The following is a 19,611-nucleotide window of genomic DNA, read 5'->3' on the forward strand; positions in this document are numbered from 1 at the left end:
TTTGTAGAGTCTTGAAGCTTGATGTAGTCATTGCGTTCTAGGAATGTGGGACCAAATACTTTAATACACATACAGTGAGGGGGAAAAAGTATTTGATCCCCTGCTGATTTTGTATGTTTGCCCACTGACAAAGAAATGATCAGTCTATAATTTTAATGGTAGGTTTATTTGAACAGCGAGAGACAGAATAACAACAAAAAAATCCAGAAAAACACATGTCAAAAATGTTATAAATTGATTTGCATTTTAATGAGGGAAATAAGTATTTGACCCCTTTCAATCAGAAAGATTTCTGTCTCCCAGGTGTCTTTTATACAGGTAACGAGCTGAGATTAGGAGCACACTCTTAAAGGGAGTGCTCCTAATCTCAGCTTGTTACCTGTATAAAAGACACCTGTCCACAGAAGCAATCAATCAATCAGATTCCAAACTCTCCACCATGGCCAAGACCAAAGAGCTCTCCAAGGATGTCAGGGACAAGGTTGTAGACCTACACAAGGCTGGAATGGGCTACAAGACCATCGCCAAGCAGCTTGGTGAGAAGGTGACAACAGTTGGTGCGATTATTCGCAAATGGAAGAAACACAAAATAACTGTCAATCTCCCTCGGCCTGGGGCTCCATGCAAGATCTCACCTCGTGGAGTTGCAATGATCATGAGAACGGTGAGGAATCAGCCCAGAACTACACAGGAGGATCTTGTCAATGATCTCAAGGTAGCTGGGACCATAGTCACCAAGAAAACAATTGGTAACACACTACGCCGTGAAGGACTGAAATCCTGCAGCACCCGCAAGGTCCCCCTGCTCAAGAAAGCACATATACATGCCCGTCTAAAGTTTGCCAATAAACATCTGAATGATTCAGAGGAGAACTGGGTGAAAGTGTTGTGGTCAGATGAGACCAAAATCGAGCTCTTTGGCATCAACTCAACTCACTGTGTTTGGAGGAGGAGGAATGCTGCCTATGACCCCAAGAACACCATCCTCACCGTCAAACATGGAGGTGGAAACATTATGCTTTGGGGGTGTTTTTCTGCTAAGGGGACAGGACAACTTCACTGCATCAAAGGGACGATGGACGGTGCCATGTACCGTCAAATCTTGGGTGAGAACCTCCTTCCCTCAGCCAGGGCATTGAAAATGGGTCGTGGATGGGTATTCCAGCATGACAATGACCCAAAACACACGGCTAAGGCAACAAAGGAGTGGCTCAAGAAGAAGCACGTTAAGGACCTGGAGTGGCCTAGCCAGTCTCCAGACCTTAATCCCATAGAAAATCTGTGGAGGAAGCTGAAGGTTCGAGTTGCCAAACGTCAGCCTCGAAACCTTAATGACTTGGAGAAGATCTGCAAAGAGGAGTGGGACAAAATCCCTCCTGAGATGTGTGCAAACCTGGTGGCCAACTACAAGAAACGTCTTGGTTTTGCCACCAAGTACTAAGTCATGTTTTGCAGAGGGGTCAAATACTTATTTCCCTCATTAAAATGCAAATCAATTTATAACATTTTTGACATGTGTTTTTCTGGATTTTTTTGTTGTTATCCTGTCTCTCACTGTTCAAATAAACCTACCATTAAAATTATAGACTGATAATTTATTTGTGAGTGGGCAAACGTACAAAATCGTCAGGGGATCAAATACTTTTTTCCCTCATTGTATAAGGTGAATTTGTCCAAATTTTTATGACGCCTTCAAATGGGGGACTAGATATATGAAGTGATTTCATTTCTAAATGGTAAAACATATAGGTATGAAAATACCCTCAAATTAAAGGTGACAATCTGTTCTGTTTTCAAATATAAAATGCTGGAGTATAGAGCCACATTAATTCGGCCAGCGGGCCGCCAGTTGGGGAACCCCTGATCTACATGAATACGGCTTCCACTTCATTAAAGCCGTTGGATGCAGTTTATCATAGTGCACTGCTTTATCAGAAAGTGGGATGGCCCTCTTCGACCTCACGTAGGTCAAAACACTGCATTTTATTAATATTATAAAGCCCTATTGCAAAAAACAACAACTTTACTAACCTATAGGAGTAGGAGTTACCATACCCAATCACAGGGATGGCTAACCTATAGGAGTAGGAGTTACCATACCAAATCACAGGGATGGCTAACCTATAGGAGTAGGAGTTACCATACCCAATCACAGGGATGGCTAACCTATAGGAGTTACCATACCCAATCACAGGGATGGCTAACCTATAGGAGTAGGAGTTACCATACCCAATCACAGGGATGGCTAACCTATAGGAGTAGGAGTTACCATACCCAATCACAGGGATGGCTATCCTATAGGAGTATGAGTTACCATACCCAATCACAGGGATGGCTAACCTATAGGAGTAGGAGTTACCATACCCAATCACAGGGATGGCTAACCTATAGGAGTAGGAGTTACCATACCCAATCACAGGGAAGGCTAACCTATAGGAGTAGGAGTTACCATACCCAATCACAGGGATGGCTAACCTATAGGAGTAGGAGTTACCATACCCAATCACAGGGATGGCTAACCTATAGGAGTAGGAGTTACCATACCCAATCACAGGGATGGCTAACCTATAGGAGTTACCATACCCAATCACAGGGATGGCTAACCTATAGGAGTAGGAGTTACCATACCCAATCACAGGGATGGCTAACCTATAGGAGTAGGAGTTACCATACCCAATCACAGGGATGGCTAACCTATAGGAGTAGGAGTTACCATACCCAATCACAGGGAAGGCTAACCTATAGGAGTAGGAGTTACCATACCCAATCACAGGGATGGCTAACCTATAGGAGTAGGAGTTACCATACCCAATCACAGGGATGGCTAACCTATAGGAGTAGGAGTTACCATACCCAATCACAGGGATGGCTAACCTATAGGAGTAGGAGTTACCATACCCAATCACAGGGATGGCTAACCTATAGGAGTAGGAGTTACCATACCCAATCACAGGGATGGCTAACCTATAGGAGTTACCATACCCAATCACAGGGAAGGCTAACCTATAGGAGTAGGAGTTACCATACCCAATCACAGGGATGGCTAACCTATAGGAGTAGGAGTTACCATACCCAATCACAGGGATGGCTAACCTATAGGAGTAGGAGTTACCATACCCAATCACAGGGATGGCTAACCTATAGGAGTAGGAGTTACCATACCCAATCACAGGGATGGCTAACCTATAGGAGTAGGAGTTACCATACCCAATCACAGGGATGGCTAACCTATAGGAGTAGGAGTTACCATACCCAATCACAGGGATGGCTAACCTATAGGAGTAGGAGTTACCATACCCAATCACAGGGAAGGCTAACCTATAGGAGTTACCATACCCAATCACAGGGATGGCTAACCTATAGGAGTTACCATACCTAATCACAGGGATGGCTAACCTATAGGAGTAGGAGTTACCATACCCTATCACAGGGATGGCTAACCTATAGGAGTTACCATACCCAATCACAGGGATGGCTAACCTATAGGAGTAGGAGTTACCATACCCAATCACAGGGATGGCTAACCTATAGGAGTAGGAGTTACCATACCCAATCACAGGGATGGCTAACCTATAGGAGGAGGAGTTACCATACCCAATCACAGGGATGGCTAACCTATAGGAGGAGGAGTTACCATACCCAATCACAGGGATGGCTAACCTATAGGAGTAGGAGTTACCATACCCAATCACAGGGATGGCTAACCAATAGGAGTAGGAGTTACCATACCCAATCACAGGGATGGCTAACCTATAGGAGTAGGAGTTACCATACCCAATCACAGGGATGGCTAACCTATAGGAGGAGGAGTTACCATACCCAATCACAGGGATGGCTAACCAATAGGAGTAGGAGTTACCATACCCAATCACAGGGATGGCTAACCTATAGGAGGAGGAGTTACCATACCCAATCAGCTGTGTAGTGCTAGGGAAAAACCTAAACGTGCATCCTTTGGGGTCCTGAGTTTGGGAAACACTGGCCTACAAGCATTACAGCCACTCTTTAGGGACTGACCAGGACCTACCCTCCTTAGTTTCAGAGGCAAGCCAGCAGTGGGATGCAGGGTGGGATGCTGCTGGCTAACACGCTCTGCTCTTTTATTGAGGGATCTATTCCCGGTTAGACCTCATAGGAAGACCTAGTATCATGTGGAGGTTTCATTCAGCTTTCTGTTTAACTAAATAATCTGTTTGTCTTTGGCAGGAGAGAGACCAGACTCTCACTCTGACAGCGGGAAGAGTCCTTCAGGGGAACCAGACCCAGAGACGTCCAAACCAGAGAGAAGAGATCACTGCTCCCACTGTGGAAAGAGTTTTACCCGGTTCTGGAACCTAAAACAGCATGAGACGTTGCACACAGGAGAAAAGCCTTTCCAGTGTTCCCAGTGTGGAAAGAGTTTTAGTCAGTTAGGGAGCCTGAAAAAACATAAGAGAATACACACAGGAGAGAAGCCTTACCACTGCTCCCACTGTGGAATTAGTTTTCGCTGGTTACATAAACTGAAAAGACATGAGAGAATACACACAGGAGAAAAGCCATTCCAATGTTCCCATTGTGGAAAGAGTTTTACTCAGATAGGGCACCGAAAATTACACGAGAGGACACACACACAAGAAAAGCCCTACCAATGCTCCCTCTGTGGAAAGAGTTTTACCAAGTTAGGGGCCCTGAATCGGCATGAGAGGACACACACAGGAGGGGATAAGACGTACCACTGCTCCCTGTGTGATAACAGTTTTAACCGGTTAAGACATCTGAATAAGCATGAAAGAATACATACACAGGAGGAGAAGACATACCACTGCTCTCATTGTGGAAAGACATTTTCCCAGTCAGAGGACCTGAAATCACATGAGAGAATAGAGAGGCTGTATTCTGACTTATGTTTTTGACCGAGAATTAGTGTTTTTGTTTATGCCACATTAAATCATATTGTTTCATGAATTCATACAAAAGAATAGGCCTGTTTTTAGGTTTTTTTCATCTGGAGACCTGATCATGTTTAAAATCAGATTAAATATTTTAAAATGTGGATTTAGTTTTGATTATGAACTTTAATGCAATCTGATGTTGTTCCTTATATTAATTGGATATTGAAAATGTAATTTAATTGCTAAATGTAAATGATTATATAGATGAATGGAATTTTGCATCTCTTAAGTTTATCCTTGAAACCTCTTGAATTTGATATATGATTTGGCTTTTTCTAAATTAATTTGATTGAATTTGATTGTATATAGGATTTGGATATTGTGTGTGTGTATATATACATTATATATATATATATATATATATATATAGTACCAGTCAAATGTTTGGACACACCTAATCATTCAAGGGTTTTTCTTTATTTTGACTATTTTTTATATTGTAGAATAATAGTGAAGACATCGAAACTATGAAATAACACATATGGAATCATGTAGTAACCAAAAAAGCATTAAGAAAATCAAAATATATTTTATATTTGAGATTCTTCGAATAAACACCCTTTGCCTTGATGACAGCTTTGCACACTCTTGGCATTCTCTCAACCAGCTTCATGAGGTAGTCACCTGAAAAGTTAATTTGTGTAAATTCTTTCCTTCTTAATGCGTTTGAGCCAATCAGTTGTGTTGTGACATGGTAGGGTTGGTATACAGAAGATAGCCCTATTTGGTAAAAGACCAAGTCCATATTATGGCAAGAACAGCTCAAATAAGCAAAGAGAAATGACAGTCCATCATTACTTTAAGACATGAAGGTCAGTCACTCCAGAAAATCTCAAGAACTTTGAAAGTTTCTTCAAGTGCAGTCGTAAAAACCATCAAGCGCTATGATGAAACTGGCTCTCATGAGGACCGCCACAGGAATGGAAGACCCAGAGTTACCTCTGCTGCAGAGGATAAGTTCATTAGAGTTATCAGCCTTAGAAATTGCAGCCCAAATTTACATTTACATTTTAGTCATTTAGCTCTTATCCAGAGTGACTTACAGTTAGTGAGTGCATACATGTTTTGTTTTTTTCATACTGGCCCCCGTGGGAATCGAACCCACAACCCTGGCGTTGCAAGCGCCATGCTCTACCAACTGAGCTACACGGGGCCCTAATGAATGTTTCACAGAGTTCAAGTAACACACATCTCAACATCAACTGTTCAGAGGAGACTGTGTGAATCAGGCCGAATTGCTGCAAAGAAACCATTACTAAAGGACATCATTAAGAAGAAGAGACCTGCTTGGGACAAGAAACATGAGAAATGGACATTAGACCGGTGGAAATGTGTCCTTTGGTCTGATGAGTCCAAATTTGAGATTTCTGTTTACAAATGCTGTGTCTTTGTGAGACACGATGTGGGTAAATGGATGATCTCTGCATGTGTAGTTCTCACCGTGAAGCATGGTGGAGGAGGTGTTAGTGTGTGGGGGTGCATTGCTGGTGACACTGTCTGTGATTTATTTAGAATTCAAGGCACACTTAACCAGCATGGCTACCACAGCATTCTGCAGCGATACGCCATCCCATCTGGTTTGGGCTTAGTGGGACTTCAAAAAAAATGTCAACAGGACAATGACCCAACACACCTCCAGGCTGTGTAAGGGCTATTTTACCAAGAAGGAGAGTGATGGAGTGCTGCATCAGATGACCTTGTGTCCACAATCCCCCGACCTCAACCCAATTGAGATGGTTTGGGATGAGTCAGACCGCAGAGTGAAGGAAAAGCAGCCAACACGTGCTCAGAATATGTTGGAACTCCTTCAAGACGGTTGGAAAAGCATTCCAGGTGAAGCTGGTTGAGAGAATGCCAAGAGTGTGCAAAGCTGTCATCAAGGCAAAGGTGGCTATTTGAAGAATCTCAAATATAAAATACATTTTGATTTGTTCAACACTTTTTTGGTTAATACATGATTCCATATGGGTTATTTCATAATTTTGATGTCTTCACTATTATTTTACAATGTAGAAAATAGTAAAAATAAAGAAAAACCCTTGAATGAGTAGGTGTGTCCAGGCTTTTGATGGGTACTGTATATATATATATATATATATAATCTCAGCAAAAAAAGAAAAGTCCTCTCACTGTCAACTGTGTTTATTTTCAGCAAACTTAACATGTGTAAATACTTCTATGAATATAACAAGATTCAACAACTGAGACATAAACTGAACAAGTTCCACAGACATGTGACTAACAGAAATGGAATAATGTGTCCCTGAACAAAGGGGGGGTCAAAATCAAAAGTAACAGTCAGTATCTGGTGTGGCCACCAGCTGCATTAAGTACTGCAGTGCATCTCCTCCTCATGGACTGCACCAGATTTGCCAGTTCTTGCTGTGAGATGTTACCCCACTCTTCCACCAAGGCACCTGCAAGTTCCCTGACATTTCTGGGGGGAATGGCCCTAGCCCTCACCCTCTGAGGTCCCAGATGTGCTCAATGGTATTGAGATCCGGGCTCTTCGCTGGCCATGGCAGAACACTGACATTCCTGTCTTGCAGGAAATCACGCACAGAACGAGCAGTATGGCTGGTGGCATTGTCATGCTGGAGGGTCATGTCAGGATGAGCCTGCAGGAAGGGTACCACATGAGGGAGGAGGATGTCTTCCCTGTAACGCACAGCGTTGAGATTGCCTGCAATGACAACAAGCTCAGTCCGATGATGCTGTGACACACCACTGATAGAGGGATTGTAAGTTCCTGGTGTAACTCGGGCAGTTGTTGTTGCCATCCTGTACCTGTCCCGCAGGTGTGATGTTCGGATGTACCGATCCTGTGCAGGTGAAGCTGTCTCCGCACCACGTGCTCTCACCACTGGTGTCCCCCAAGGCTCAGTTCTAGGCCCTCTCCTTTTCTCCCTATACACCAAGTCACTTGGCTCTGTCATATCCTCACATGGTCTCTCCTATCATTGCTACGCTGACGATACACAACTAATCTTCTCCTTTCCCCCTTCTGATAACCAGGTGGCGAATCGCATCTCTGCATGTCTGGCAGACATATCAGTATGGATGACGGATCACCACCTCAAGCTGAACCCCTGGCAAGACGGAGCTGCTCTTCCTCCCGGGGGAAGGACTGCCCGTTCCATGATCTCGCCATCACGGTTGACAACTCCGCTGTGTCCTCCTCCCAGAGTGCGAAGAGCCTAGGCGTGACCCTGGACAACACCCTGTCGTTCTCTGCCAACATCAAGGCGGTGACCCGCTCCTGCAGGTTCATGCTCTACAACATTCGGAGAGTACGACCCTGCCTTACACAGGAAGCGGCACAGGTCCTAATCCAGGCACTTGTCATCTCCCGTCTGGACTACTGCAACTTCGCTGTTGGCTGGCCTCCCTGCCTGTGCCATTAAACCCCTACAACTCATCCAGAATGCCGCAGCCCGTCTGGTGTTCAACCTTCCCAAGTTCTCTCACGTCACCCCCCCCTCCTCCGCACACTCCACTGGCTTCCAGTTGAAGCTCGCATCCGCTACAAGACCATGGTGCTTGCCTATGGAGCAGTGAGGGGAACGGCACCTCTGTACCTTCAGGCTCTGATCAGTCCCTACACCCAAACGAGGGCATTGCGCTCATCCACCTCTGGCCTGCTGGCTCCCTTCCTCTGCGGAAGCATAGTTCCCGCTCAGCCCAGTCAAAACTGTTCGCTGCTCTGGCACCCCAATGGTGGAACAAGCTCCCCTCACGACGCCAGGACAGCGGAGTCACTCACCACCTTCCGGAGACATTTGAAACCCCACCTCTTTAAGGAATACCTGGGATATGATAAAGGAATCCTTGTCCCCCCATTGTAAAGTGGTTATCCCACTGGCTATAGGGTGAACGCACCAATTTGTGAGTCGCTCTGGCTAAGAGCGTCTGCTAAATGACGTTAATGTGCCCTTGAGCAAGGCACTTAACCCTAATTGCTCCTGTAAGTCGCTCTGGATAAGAGCGTCTGCTAAATGACTAAAATGTAAATGTAAATGTTACACGTGAGGACGATCAGCTGTCCGTCCTGTCTCCCTGTAGCGCTGTCTTAGGCGTCACACAGTACAGACATTGCAATTTATTGCCCTGGCCACATCTTCAGTCCTCATGCCTCCTTGCAGCACGCCTAAGGCACATTCACGCAGATGAGCAGGGACCCTGGGAATCTTTCTTTTGGTGTTTTTCAGAGTCAGTAGAAAGGACTTTAGTGTCCTAAGTTTTCATAACTGTGACCTAAATAGCCTACCGTCTGTAAGCTTTTAGTGTCTTAACGACCGTTCCACAGGTGCATGTTAATTAATTGTTTATGGTTCATTGAACAAGCATGGGAAACCGTGTTTAAACACTTTACAATGAAGATCTGTGAAGTTATTTTGATTTTTACGAATTATTTTTGAAAGACAGGGTCCTGAAAAAGGGACGTTTCTTTTTTTGCTGAGTTTATATATATATATATATATATATATATACAAAATTAATTTAAAACTCTTTGTACTTCTCAATATAATATAACACTTTTTTTTTTTTTTACATATTTTCCTCCGGTCTTTCAGGCGACTCTGCCAGTGTGACGTATAATCTGGTGGACATGACGCTTCTTCGACAACAACAAGGTTGTCACTAGTTACCACATCCAGAAAGGTTAGTTAAGTGTCTTGGGGGTCTAGCTTCCCCCAAAATATATGAAACAACACAAGGATGAAGTGACTCATTATGGTTCTCTTTATTGTGAATAAATCCAAACAGCTAAGTGTTTAGCTCACAACATGACATATAAGCATTCATCAACGAGAGGGAGCTAAAAGGCTAGCTAGCTTGCAGTGCTTAGCCAACTTGCTAGCAAGGGAAGACAACAAGACAAGATACTCTTCTTTTGCTCTCACAACAAATGAGAACACAACAAGAAAACCCAAGAATCCACCCAAAAAACGTATTTTGTTAACTAGTCATTACAGGCTATTGTGAAATGGATAAACCTGCTGTAGCCAACTAGCTAGCCATGTGATTGTTTCTCTGTGACCTACGTAACATTACGTTTAATTTTTTTACTAATATGGGTAATGAATACACAAGCAGCATATCAAACTGGGATAATGTTTTAGGTTACACCGGAATATTATGTAATCATTTCCCTTCATTTCCCTTTAAATCCAGATGTGTAGTAGAGGGAAAGTATGTTTTATACTCATTACAAATGTGCACTAATCAATCAAGATACGCTTCCCCACTCCAGTCGGGAGATGGAGATCTGCGTCTTTTAGGCGTTGCTGCCAGCGTGACGTATAATCTAGTGGACGAGACGGGACGTTTTCAACAACATCCAGTCAGCCGCCTCGGTAGCTTGCTAGCCAATATAGACGAAACATTCAAGCTCTTTAGACTGGTTCGTTGTATTTTTGTCCCTGTGTTTTAAACATACTAATTTCGTATAGCTAGTTGCCCCATTTAATATTTACGTTGTTAATCAGGTTAGTAGCTAGCTGGCTTGGTAATTTAGCTTAGAACCAGGCAAGTCGTTAATGCTAACTAGCAATCTAGCTAGCTAACATCCCCGACCATGAGCTCACTAAGCAACTACCCCTCTGCTAAAGAAGAGGAGGTCTGTTGGACGGAGAAAGAAGCTCTAGTGAAAGAGGAGGAGGAAGAGGAGGATGTTACAATACAAAAACAAGTAGAGGGTGAAGCTGTTACCGTGAAAGAAGAAGAGAAAGACGTTACAGTGAAAGAAGAGGAAGAACCTTTCAGAGTGAAAGAGGAAGAGGGGATAGAGGCTGTCACAGTGGAGGAAGAGGAGGTAGAAGCTTTCAGAATGAAAAAGGAGGAAGAGGAGGCCATAACACTGAAAGATGAAGAAGATGATGTTATAGAGAAATAACCCTTTGGAGAGGAAGAGGAGGCTATGTTAAGAAAAGAGGAGGAGGAAGACGTTTTGGGAGAGGAGGAGGAGACTGAAGATCTGATTAACACCAGTGAGTACTGTCTTAAAAACAGGGTCACAAACTGCACTTGTTGAAATAATGTATAGTTTTGATACCCTGAACAAAAATATGAATGTAAATTGTATGGTCCCATGTTTCATGAGCTGATATAAAAGTTCCACACAAAAAGCTTATTTCTCTAAAATGTTGTGCACAAATTAGTTTACATCCATCCACCTGACAGGTGTGGCATATCAAGAAGCTGAATAAACGGCATGATTATTACACAGGTGCACCTTGTGCTGGGGACAATAAAAGCCCACTCCAAAATGTGCAGTTTTGTCACACAACACAATGCCACAGCTGTCTCAAGTTTTGAGGGAGCGTGCAATTGGCATGCTGAGTGGAGAAATGTCCACCGGAGCTGTTTCCAGAGAATTGAATGTTAATTTCTCTACCATGATCCGCCTCAACGTCATTTTAGAGAATTTGACAGTATGTCCAACTGGCCTCTCAACCGTAGACCACGTGGCGTCGTGTGAGCGAGCGGTTTGCTGATGTCAACGTTGTGAACAGTGGGGTTATGGTATGGCGTAGGCTACGAACTCAGTGAAACTGTAGAAATTGTTGCATGTTCTGTTTATATTTTAGTTCAGTAAACATGGCTCTGGGCCATTGAATCTTGGAGAAATAACTTATACAGTTGAAGTCGGAAGTTTACATACACCTTAGCCAAATATATTTAAACTCAGTTTTTCACAATTCCTGACATTTCATCCTAGTAAAAATTCCCTATCTTAGGATCACCACTTTATTTTAAGATTGTGAAATGTCAGAATAATGTCAGAGAGAATGATTTATTTAAGCTTTTTATTTCTTTCATCACATTCCCAGTGGGTCAGAAGTTTACATACACTCAATTAGTATTTGGTAGCATTGCCTTTAAATTGTTTAATTTGGGTCAAGCGTTTCGGGTAGCCTTCCCAAGCTTCCCACAATAACACATTTTCTATAGGATTGAGAATGTCATATGGTCAGATGAAACCAAATATAACTTTTTGGTAAAAACTCAACTCGTCGTGTTTGGAGGACAAAGAATGCTGAGTTGCATCCAAAGAACACCATACCTACTGTGAAGCATGGGGGGTGGAAACATCATGCTTTGGGGCTGTTTTTCTGCAAAGGGACCAGGACGACTGATCCGTGTAAAGGAAAGAATGAATGGGGCCATGTATCATGAGATTTTGAGTGCAAAACCTCCTTCCATCAGCAAGGGCATTGAAGATGAAACGTGGCTGGGTCTTTCAGCATGACAATGATCCCAAACACACCGCCCGGGCAACGAAGGAGTGGCTTCGTAAGAAGCATTTCAAGGTCCTGGAGTGGCCTAGCCAGTCTCCAGATCTCAACCCCATAGAAAATCTTTGGAGGGAGTTGAAAGTCCGTGTTGCACAGCGACAGCCCCAAAACATCACTGCTCTAGAGGAGATCTGCATGGAGGAATGGGCCAAAATACCAGCAACAGTGTGTGAAAACCTTGTGAAGACTTACAGAAAACGTTTGACCTCTGTCATTGCCAACAAAGGGTATATAACAAAGTATTGAGAAACTTTTGTTATTGACCAAATACTCATTTTCCACCATAATTTGCAAATAAATTCATTAAAAAATCCTACAATGTGATTTTCTGGATTTTTTTTCTCATTTTGTCTGTCATAGTTGACGTGTACCTATGATGAAAATTACAGGCCTCTCTCATCTTTTTAAGTGGGAGAACTTGCGCAATTGGTCGCTGACTAAATACTTTTTTCCCCCACTGTATGAAGGCCAAATTACAGAGGAGGAACTTATTGATGCAATTAAAGCCTTTAAGTCCGGGAAAACTCCTGGACAGGGTATTTGCATGTATTAACCACTCCTATATAAATGGTAGAGTCCAGGAAGACTCCAGGGCTGGATGGCATACCAGTCGAGGTATACCAAACCTTTTTTATATACTCAAAGGACCGTTATTAGCATGTTTTAACCACTCCTGTGTAAATGGTAGATTATCAGATACTCAACAAGGTCTGATTTCATTATTACTGAAACCGGACACAGGTGGTAAATATAAAGATCCAGTCCATAAAAATAATTGGAGGCCCCGTGCATATGTTTTCACCCTCTTTGCTATGAAACCCCTAAATAAGATCTGGTGCAACCAATTACCTTCAGAAGTCACATAATTAGTTAGATTGCACACAGGTGGACATAATCTCAGTATATGTACATCTGTTCTGAAAGGCCTCAGTCTACAACACCACTAAGCAAGGGGCACCACCAAGCAAGCGGCACCATGAAGACCAAGGAGCTCTCCAAACAGGTCAGGGACAAAGTTGTGAGAAGTACAGATCAGGGTTTGGTTATAAAAAAATATCAGAATCTTTGAACATCCCACGGAGCACCATTAAATCCATTATCAAAAAATGGAAAGAATATGGCACCACAACAAACCTGCCAAGAGATGGCCGCCCACCAAAACTCACGGACCAGGCAAGGAGGGCATTAATCAGAAGCAACAAAGAGACCAAAGATAACCCTGAAGGAGCTGCAAAGCTCCACAGCGGAGATTGGAGTATCTGTCCATAGGACCACTTTAAGCCGTACACTCCACAGAGCTGGGCTTTACGGAAGAGTGTCCAGAAAAAATACATTGCTTAAAGAAAAAAAATAAGCAAACACGTTTGGTGTTCGCCAAAGGCATGTGGGGAGACTCCCAAACATATGGAAGAAGGTACTCTGGTCAGATGAGACAAAAATTGAGCTTTTGGGACATCAAGGAAAACGCTATATCTGGCGCAAACCCAACACCTCTCATCACGCCGAGAACACCATCCCCACAGTGAAGCATGGTGGTGGCAGCATCATGCTGTGGGGATGTTTTTCATCGGCAGGGACTGGGAAACTGGTCAGAATTGAAGGAATGATGGATGAAGCGCTAAATACAGGGAAATTCTTGAGGGAAACCTGTTTCAGTCTTCCAGGAGATTTGAGACTGGGACGGAGGTTCACCTTCCAGCAGGACAATGACCCTAAGCATACTGCTAAAGCAACACTCAAGTGGTTTAAAAAAAATAAAATGTAAATGTTTAAGGGGAAACATTTAAATGTCTTGGAATGGCCTAGTCGAAGCCCAGACCTCAATCCAATTGAGAATCTGTGGTATGACTTAAAGATTGCTGTACACCAGCGGAACCCATCCAACTTGGAAGGAGCTGGAGCAGTTTTGCCTTGAAGAAGGGGCAAAAATCCCAGTGGCTAGATGTGCCAAGCTTATAGAGACATACCCCAAGAGACTGGCTCTACAAAGTATTGACTTGGGGGGGTGAATAGTTATGCCCACTCAAGTTTTCTGTTTTTTTGTCTTATTTCTTGTTTGTTTCACAAGAAAAAATATTTTGCATCTACAAAGTGGTAGGCATGTTGTGTAAATCAAATGATACAAACCCCCCAAAAATAAAAATTTAATTCCAGGTTGTAAGGCAACAAAATAGGAAAAATGCCAAGGGGGGTGAATACTTTCGCAAGGCACTGTAGATATAGGTTCAGAACATTTGTGAAACAGCACAGTTAGGATGGGCTTCAGAGGTAGATGGGAGCTGAAGGATGGGACTAGTAACAAACAAAAGATAACTATTGTAAAAGACATTGTGTCCGTGAAATGTATATAGTATGTAGAAAGCTGGAAGTAGAAGCCTAAGTGTTGTGTCCATTAGTTTACTCCAATTTTTAGCAGAAAATATATTTTAAAAATAAAATAAAACTAATTAATTAATTAGTTCGGCCTCTTTTGAGGAAGTGTAGACTGGTTGTTGTTGCTATGGCGTCTCAAGAGGGACAAACAGTAATATTGCCACTTTTTTCTCATTTTTCAAGCGAGGGTCTTTTAAGGGGCACAGGTGTTTGCTTCTCCTAGTGGAGTTCTGAAAGAGCAAACCCAACCTAGTGTGATACTCTATTACACTCACCACGGTTATTTTGAATGGAGAAATGTTGTGAAAAATGGCTTTAGGTTACTGAGGGATCTAGTCTAGATTGAACCTAATAGGAAGACAGTTTTATCATGTGGAAGTTTCATTCAGGTCTTTCTGTTTAACTAACTACTCAGTGTTTCTTTGCCAGGAGAGAGACCAGACTCTGACAGCGGGAAGAGTCCTTCAAAGGAACCAGACCCAGAAATGTCCAAACCAGCAGGACAACACCACTGTTCCCACTGTGCAAAGAGTTTTACCAAGTTACAGAACCTAAAAGTGCATGAGAGAACACACAGAGGAGAAAAGCCTTTCCACTGCTGTCAGTGTGGAAAGAGGTTTACCCGTTTAGAGAACCTGAAACAGCATGACAGAATACACAGAGGGGAGAAGCCTTACCATTGTTCCCAGTGTGAAAAGAGCTTTAGGTCGTTAGGCACCCTGACAACGCATGTGAGAATACACACAGGAGAGATGCCTTACCACTGTTCCCACTGTGGAGAGAGTTTTAGATGGTTAGGGAGCTTGAAAACGCATGAGAGGACACACAACCAAGAAAAGCCCTACCAATGCTCCCAGTGTGGAAAGAGATTTACCGAGTTATGGTACCTGAAAATACATAATAGAATACACACAGGAGAAAGGCCTTACCACTGTTCCCACTGTGGAAAGAGCTTTAGTAGGTTAATGAACCTGAAACAGCATGAGAGAATACACACAGGAGAGAAGCCTTACCAATGTGCCTTGTGTGGAAAGAGTTTTACCCAGTTAGGGAACCTAAAAGAGCATGAGAGAATGCACACAGGAGAGAAGCCCTACCAATGCTCCCTGTGTGAAATAAGATTTACCCGGTTACGGAACCTGAAAGAGCATGAAAGAATACATACAAATACACAGGAGGAGAAGACATACCACTGCTCTCATTGTGGAAAGATATTTTCCCAGTCAGAGGACCTGAAATCACATGAGAGAATAAAGAGGCTGTGTTCTGACTTATGTTTTTGACTGAGAATTAGTGTTTTTGTTTATGCCACATGAAATCAATATGTATGAAAGCTTACTTAGAAATAGTTCTACTTTTTAAAAATTATCTCAGATAAAAAGCTTAAAATGTCTGCTTTGTTTATCCACTTTAATATATTGGATACAAGTAGAATCCCTTAGATTTAATTTGATATTTTATTAATGTAAATGACTAAATAGACCAGGGGAAGACCAACCCTGTTCCTGTCTTGACCCCTTAAATAGATTAATAGAATGTGCATTTCTTGATTCTAACCTTGGAACCTCCATTAATTTAGTTGTTGTTGTTTCATTGAGTTAATTGGTGTATTTTAGTCGTCAAGCTAAAAGGTGTATGAAAATGCGATGACGTTGTTCTGATAACATTGATAAGTTGTTGGTTGACATGTTCTCTGTTGTCCTGCATACTGAATGTGCGTACGTCATTGGTTTTGTGTTGTGTGTTATGTTCTGAAGGTCAATCCTTTCTCTGTCTTGCTTTCTAGCCGCTGCCTGATCAAACTGTCTGTTAGCGTAATGGACTGCATGTTATGCCATGTTCTCAGCAACATTTACATAGACGTGCATAGACACAGTACAATACTGGAATAATACCACACATTTGAATGCCAACTGAAACTGTAATGAGTGATCCAACTCTAACTGTATCCTCTTGGTGAAAGGAATAAACAAAACCAAGAAACCTGTTGAGATCCTCTCCTGATCCTCTCGTCTCTTAGGCAGGTCATGTCAGATATATGTTTATTACCAGTTACACATCTAAAACCAAGAAACCTGTTGAGATCCTCTCCTGATCCTCTCGTCTCTTAGGCAGGTCATGTCAGATATATGTTTATTACCAGTTACACATCTAAAACCAAGAAACCTGTTGAGATCCTCTCCTGATCCTCTCGTCTCTTAGGCAGGTCATGTCAGATATATGTTTATTACCAGTTAGTTTCTAACTGATCTTGAACATGAAAAATGAAAAATAAAGTGGATGTATTGTTCTTTCTTTTACCTCTAAGAGCAGAGGGGTCATCCTCAGGTCGCCATCCTCATCAACAGAGAAACACCATTTCAACTAATATTATTATTTCTTAAACACCCTGAAGGGAGCTTAATTTTAATTCATGGTACAATCTGATCCTGATCCTAATAAACAGCTGAGCTCCTTCTATAGACAGATCTGTGCCTCGACACGATCCTGTCTCGGAGCTCTACGGACAATTCCTTCCAAGTATTTATACAACATACAGTGGGGAAAAAAAGTATTTAGTCAGCCACCAATTGTGCAAGTTCTCCCACTTAAAAAGATGAGAGAGCCCTGTAATTTTCATCATGGGTACAAGTCAACTAGGACAGACAAAATGAGGAAAAAAAATCCAGAAAATCACTTTGTAGGATTTTTTATCAATTTATTTGCAAATTATGGTGAAAAATAAGTATTTGGTCAATAACAAAAGTTTCTCAATAGTTTGTTATATACCCTTTGTTGGCAATGACACAGGTCAAATGTTTTCTGTAAGTCTTCACAAGGTTGTCACACACTGTTGCTGGTATTTTGGCCCATTCCTCCATGCAGATCTCCTCTAGAGCAGTGCTGTTTTGGGGCTGTCGCTGGGCAACACAGACTTTCAACTCCCTCCAAAGATTTTCTATGGGGTTGAGATCTGGAGACTGGCTAGGCCACTCCAGGACCTTGAAATGCTTCTTACGAAGCCACTCCTTCGTTGCCCGGGCGGTGTGTTTTGGATCATTGTCATGCTGAAAGAACCAGCCACGTTTCATCTTCAATGCCCTTGCTGACGGAAGGAGGTTTTCACTCAAAATCTCACGATACATGGCCCCATTCATTCTTTTCTTTACACGGATCAGTCGTCCTGGTCCCTTTGCAGAAAAACAGCCCCAAAGCATGATGTTTCCACCCCCATGCTTCACAGTATGTATGGTGTTCTTTGGATGCAACTCAGCATTCTTTGTCCTCCAAACACGACGAGTTGAGTTTTTACCAAAAAGTTCTATTTTGCTTTCATATGACATTCTCCCAATCCTCTTCTGGATCATCCAAATGCACTCTAGCAAACTTCAGACGGGCCTGGACATGTACTGGCTTAAGCAGGGGGACACGTCTTGCACTGCAGGATTTGAGTCCCTGGCGGCGTAGTGTGTTACTGATGGTAGGCTTTGTTACTTTGGTCCCAGCTCTCTGCAGGTCATTCACTAGATCCCCCCCGTGTGGTTCTGGGATTTTTGCTCACCGTTCTTGTGATCATTTTGACCCCACGGGGTGAGATCTTGCGTGGAGCCCCAGATCGAGGGAGATTATCAGTGGTCTTGTATGTCTTCCATTTCCTAATAATTGCTCCCACAGTTGATTTCTTCAAACCAAGCTGCTTACCTATTGCAGATTCAGTCTTCCCAGCCTGATGCAGGTCTACAATTTTGTTTCTGGTGTCCTTTGACAGCTCTTTGGTCTTCGCCATAGTGGAGTTTGGAGTGTGACTGTTTGAGGTTGTGAACAGGTGTCTTTTATACTGATAACAAGTTCAAACAGGTGCCATTAATACAGGTAACAAGTGGAGGACAGAGGAGCCTCTTAAAGAAGAAGTTACAGGTCTGTGAGAGCCAGAAATCTTGCTTGTTTGTAGGTGACCAAATACTTATTTTCCACCATAATTTGCAAATAAATTCATTAAAAATCCTACAATGTGATTTTCTGGATTTTTTTTCTCAATTTGTCTGTCATAGTTGACGTGTACCTATGATGAAAATTACAGGCCTCTCTCATCTTTTTAAGTGGGAGAACTTGCACAATTGGTGGCTGACTAAATACTTTTTTTCCCCACTGTATATATATATAACAAGTATTTGATACACTGCCGATTTTGCAGGTTTTCCTACTTACAAAGTATGTAGAGGTCTGTAATTTTTATCATAGGTACACTTCAACTGTGAGAGACGGAATCTAATACAAACATCCAGAAAATCACATTGTATGATTTTTAAGTAATTCTTTTGCATTTTATTGCATGACAAGTATTTGATACATCAGAAAATGAGAACTTAATATTTTGTACAGAAACCTTTGTTTGCAATTACAGAGATCATACGTTTCCTGTATGGAGGACTAAAAGTGCCACAATTAAATAAATAAATACACCATTAAATAATTACTTAAATGTGTCATTAATTAATTAAAATTAGAATTAAATACATAAATGTGTAATTAAATGTATCATTAATTAATTCAAATACCGATTCATTTTATGTAAAATACATATATAATTATTTCACTATTTACATTTACATTTCATGATCCTGCATTGCAGTGATTCATGAATTACTTAAAACTGTCAAACTGACCCATCAAAGTCAGTGGGCGGGGCTAACGCGAATCTAGTCTGATCCATTGCTTTGGTCTGAAGTAGAGTAGGCCAACCTGGATAGAGACAATGGAGGATCTCCGTGAACTTTCCAGGGAGTTGGTTAGAGACATTTTAAACTTAGCAGAGGATGTAGAAGCAGGACCTGCTGACCCAGAGCATGTAGCTAGTAAAGCAGAGGAACTTATTGAAGGTGAATAGCGCCACCCAGTGTATTGGAATGTGTTCAGTAGCTCTGCATCAATCCATTATCCGGAATTGATTTGTCTTGGCTTGATGCAGAGGGTAACCAATCAGGCGTTAGGTTCCGCCTACCAACTTTTGATGGGTCAGTTTGACA

At 42.3% G+C, this 19,611-nt stretch overlaps 1 protein-coding gene and 1 non-coding gene across 2 annotated transcripts; one reads left to right on the plus strand and one right to left on the minus strand.

Annotated features, from left to right (window-relative positions):
- Positions 1-6,014: 6,014 nt before the first annotated feature.
- On the minus strand, positions 6,015-6,089 carry trnaa-ugc. The gene has a single exon. It is a non-coding gene; the product is annotated as a tRNA-Ala (tRNA).
- Positions 6,090-10,717: 4,628 nt separating this feature from the next.
- LOC123486454 (zinc finger protein 239-like) lies at positions 10,718-16,834 on the plus strand. Its single transcript, XM_045217774.1, has 2 exons — positions 10,718-10,924; positions 15,035-16,834. The coding sequence occupies exons 1-2, from the start codon at positions 10,855-10,857 to the stop codon at positions 15,886-15,888; spliced, it is 924 nt and encodes a 307-aa protein (XP_045073709.1). The 5' UTR covers positions 10,718-10,854; the 3' UTR covers positions 15,889-16,834.
- The last annotated feature ends 2,777 nt before the right edge of the window (positions 16,835-19,611 follow it).

The sequence above is a fragment of the Coregonus clupeaformis genome, unplaced genomic scaffold (assembly GCF_020615455.1).
Source record: "Coregonus clupeaformis isolate EN_2021a unplaced genomic scaffold, ASM2061545v1 scaf1221, whole genome shotgun sequence".
NCBI classification, from domain to species: domain Eukaryota; kingdom Metazoa; phylum Chordata; class Actinopteri; order Salmoniformes; family Salmonidae; genus Coregonus; species Coregonus clupeaformis.

Bases quoted from the DNA above. Each gene is read 5' to 3' on its own strand.
- LOC123486454 (XM_045217774.1), top strand. From the start codon at position 10,855: ATGTTAAGAAAAGAGGAGGAGGAAGACGTTTTGGGAGAGGAGGAGGAG. The intron at 10,925-15,034 runs GTGAGTACTGTC...TTTCTTTGCCAG, and splicing joins TGAAGATCTGATTAACACCA to GAGAGAGACCAGACTCTGAC.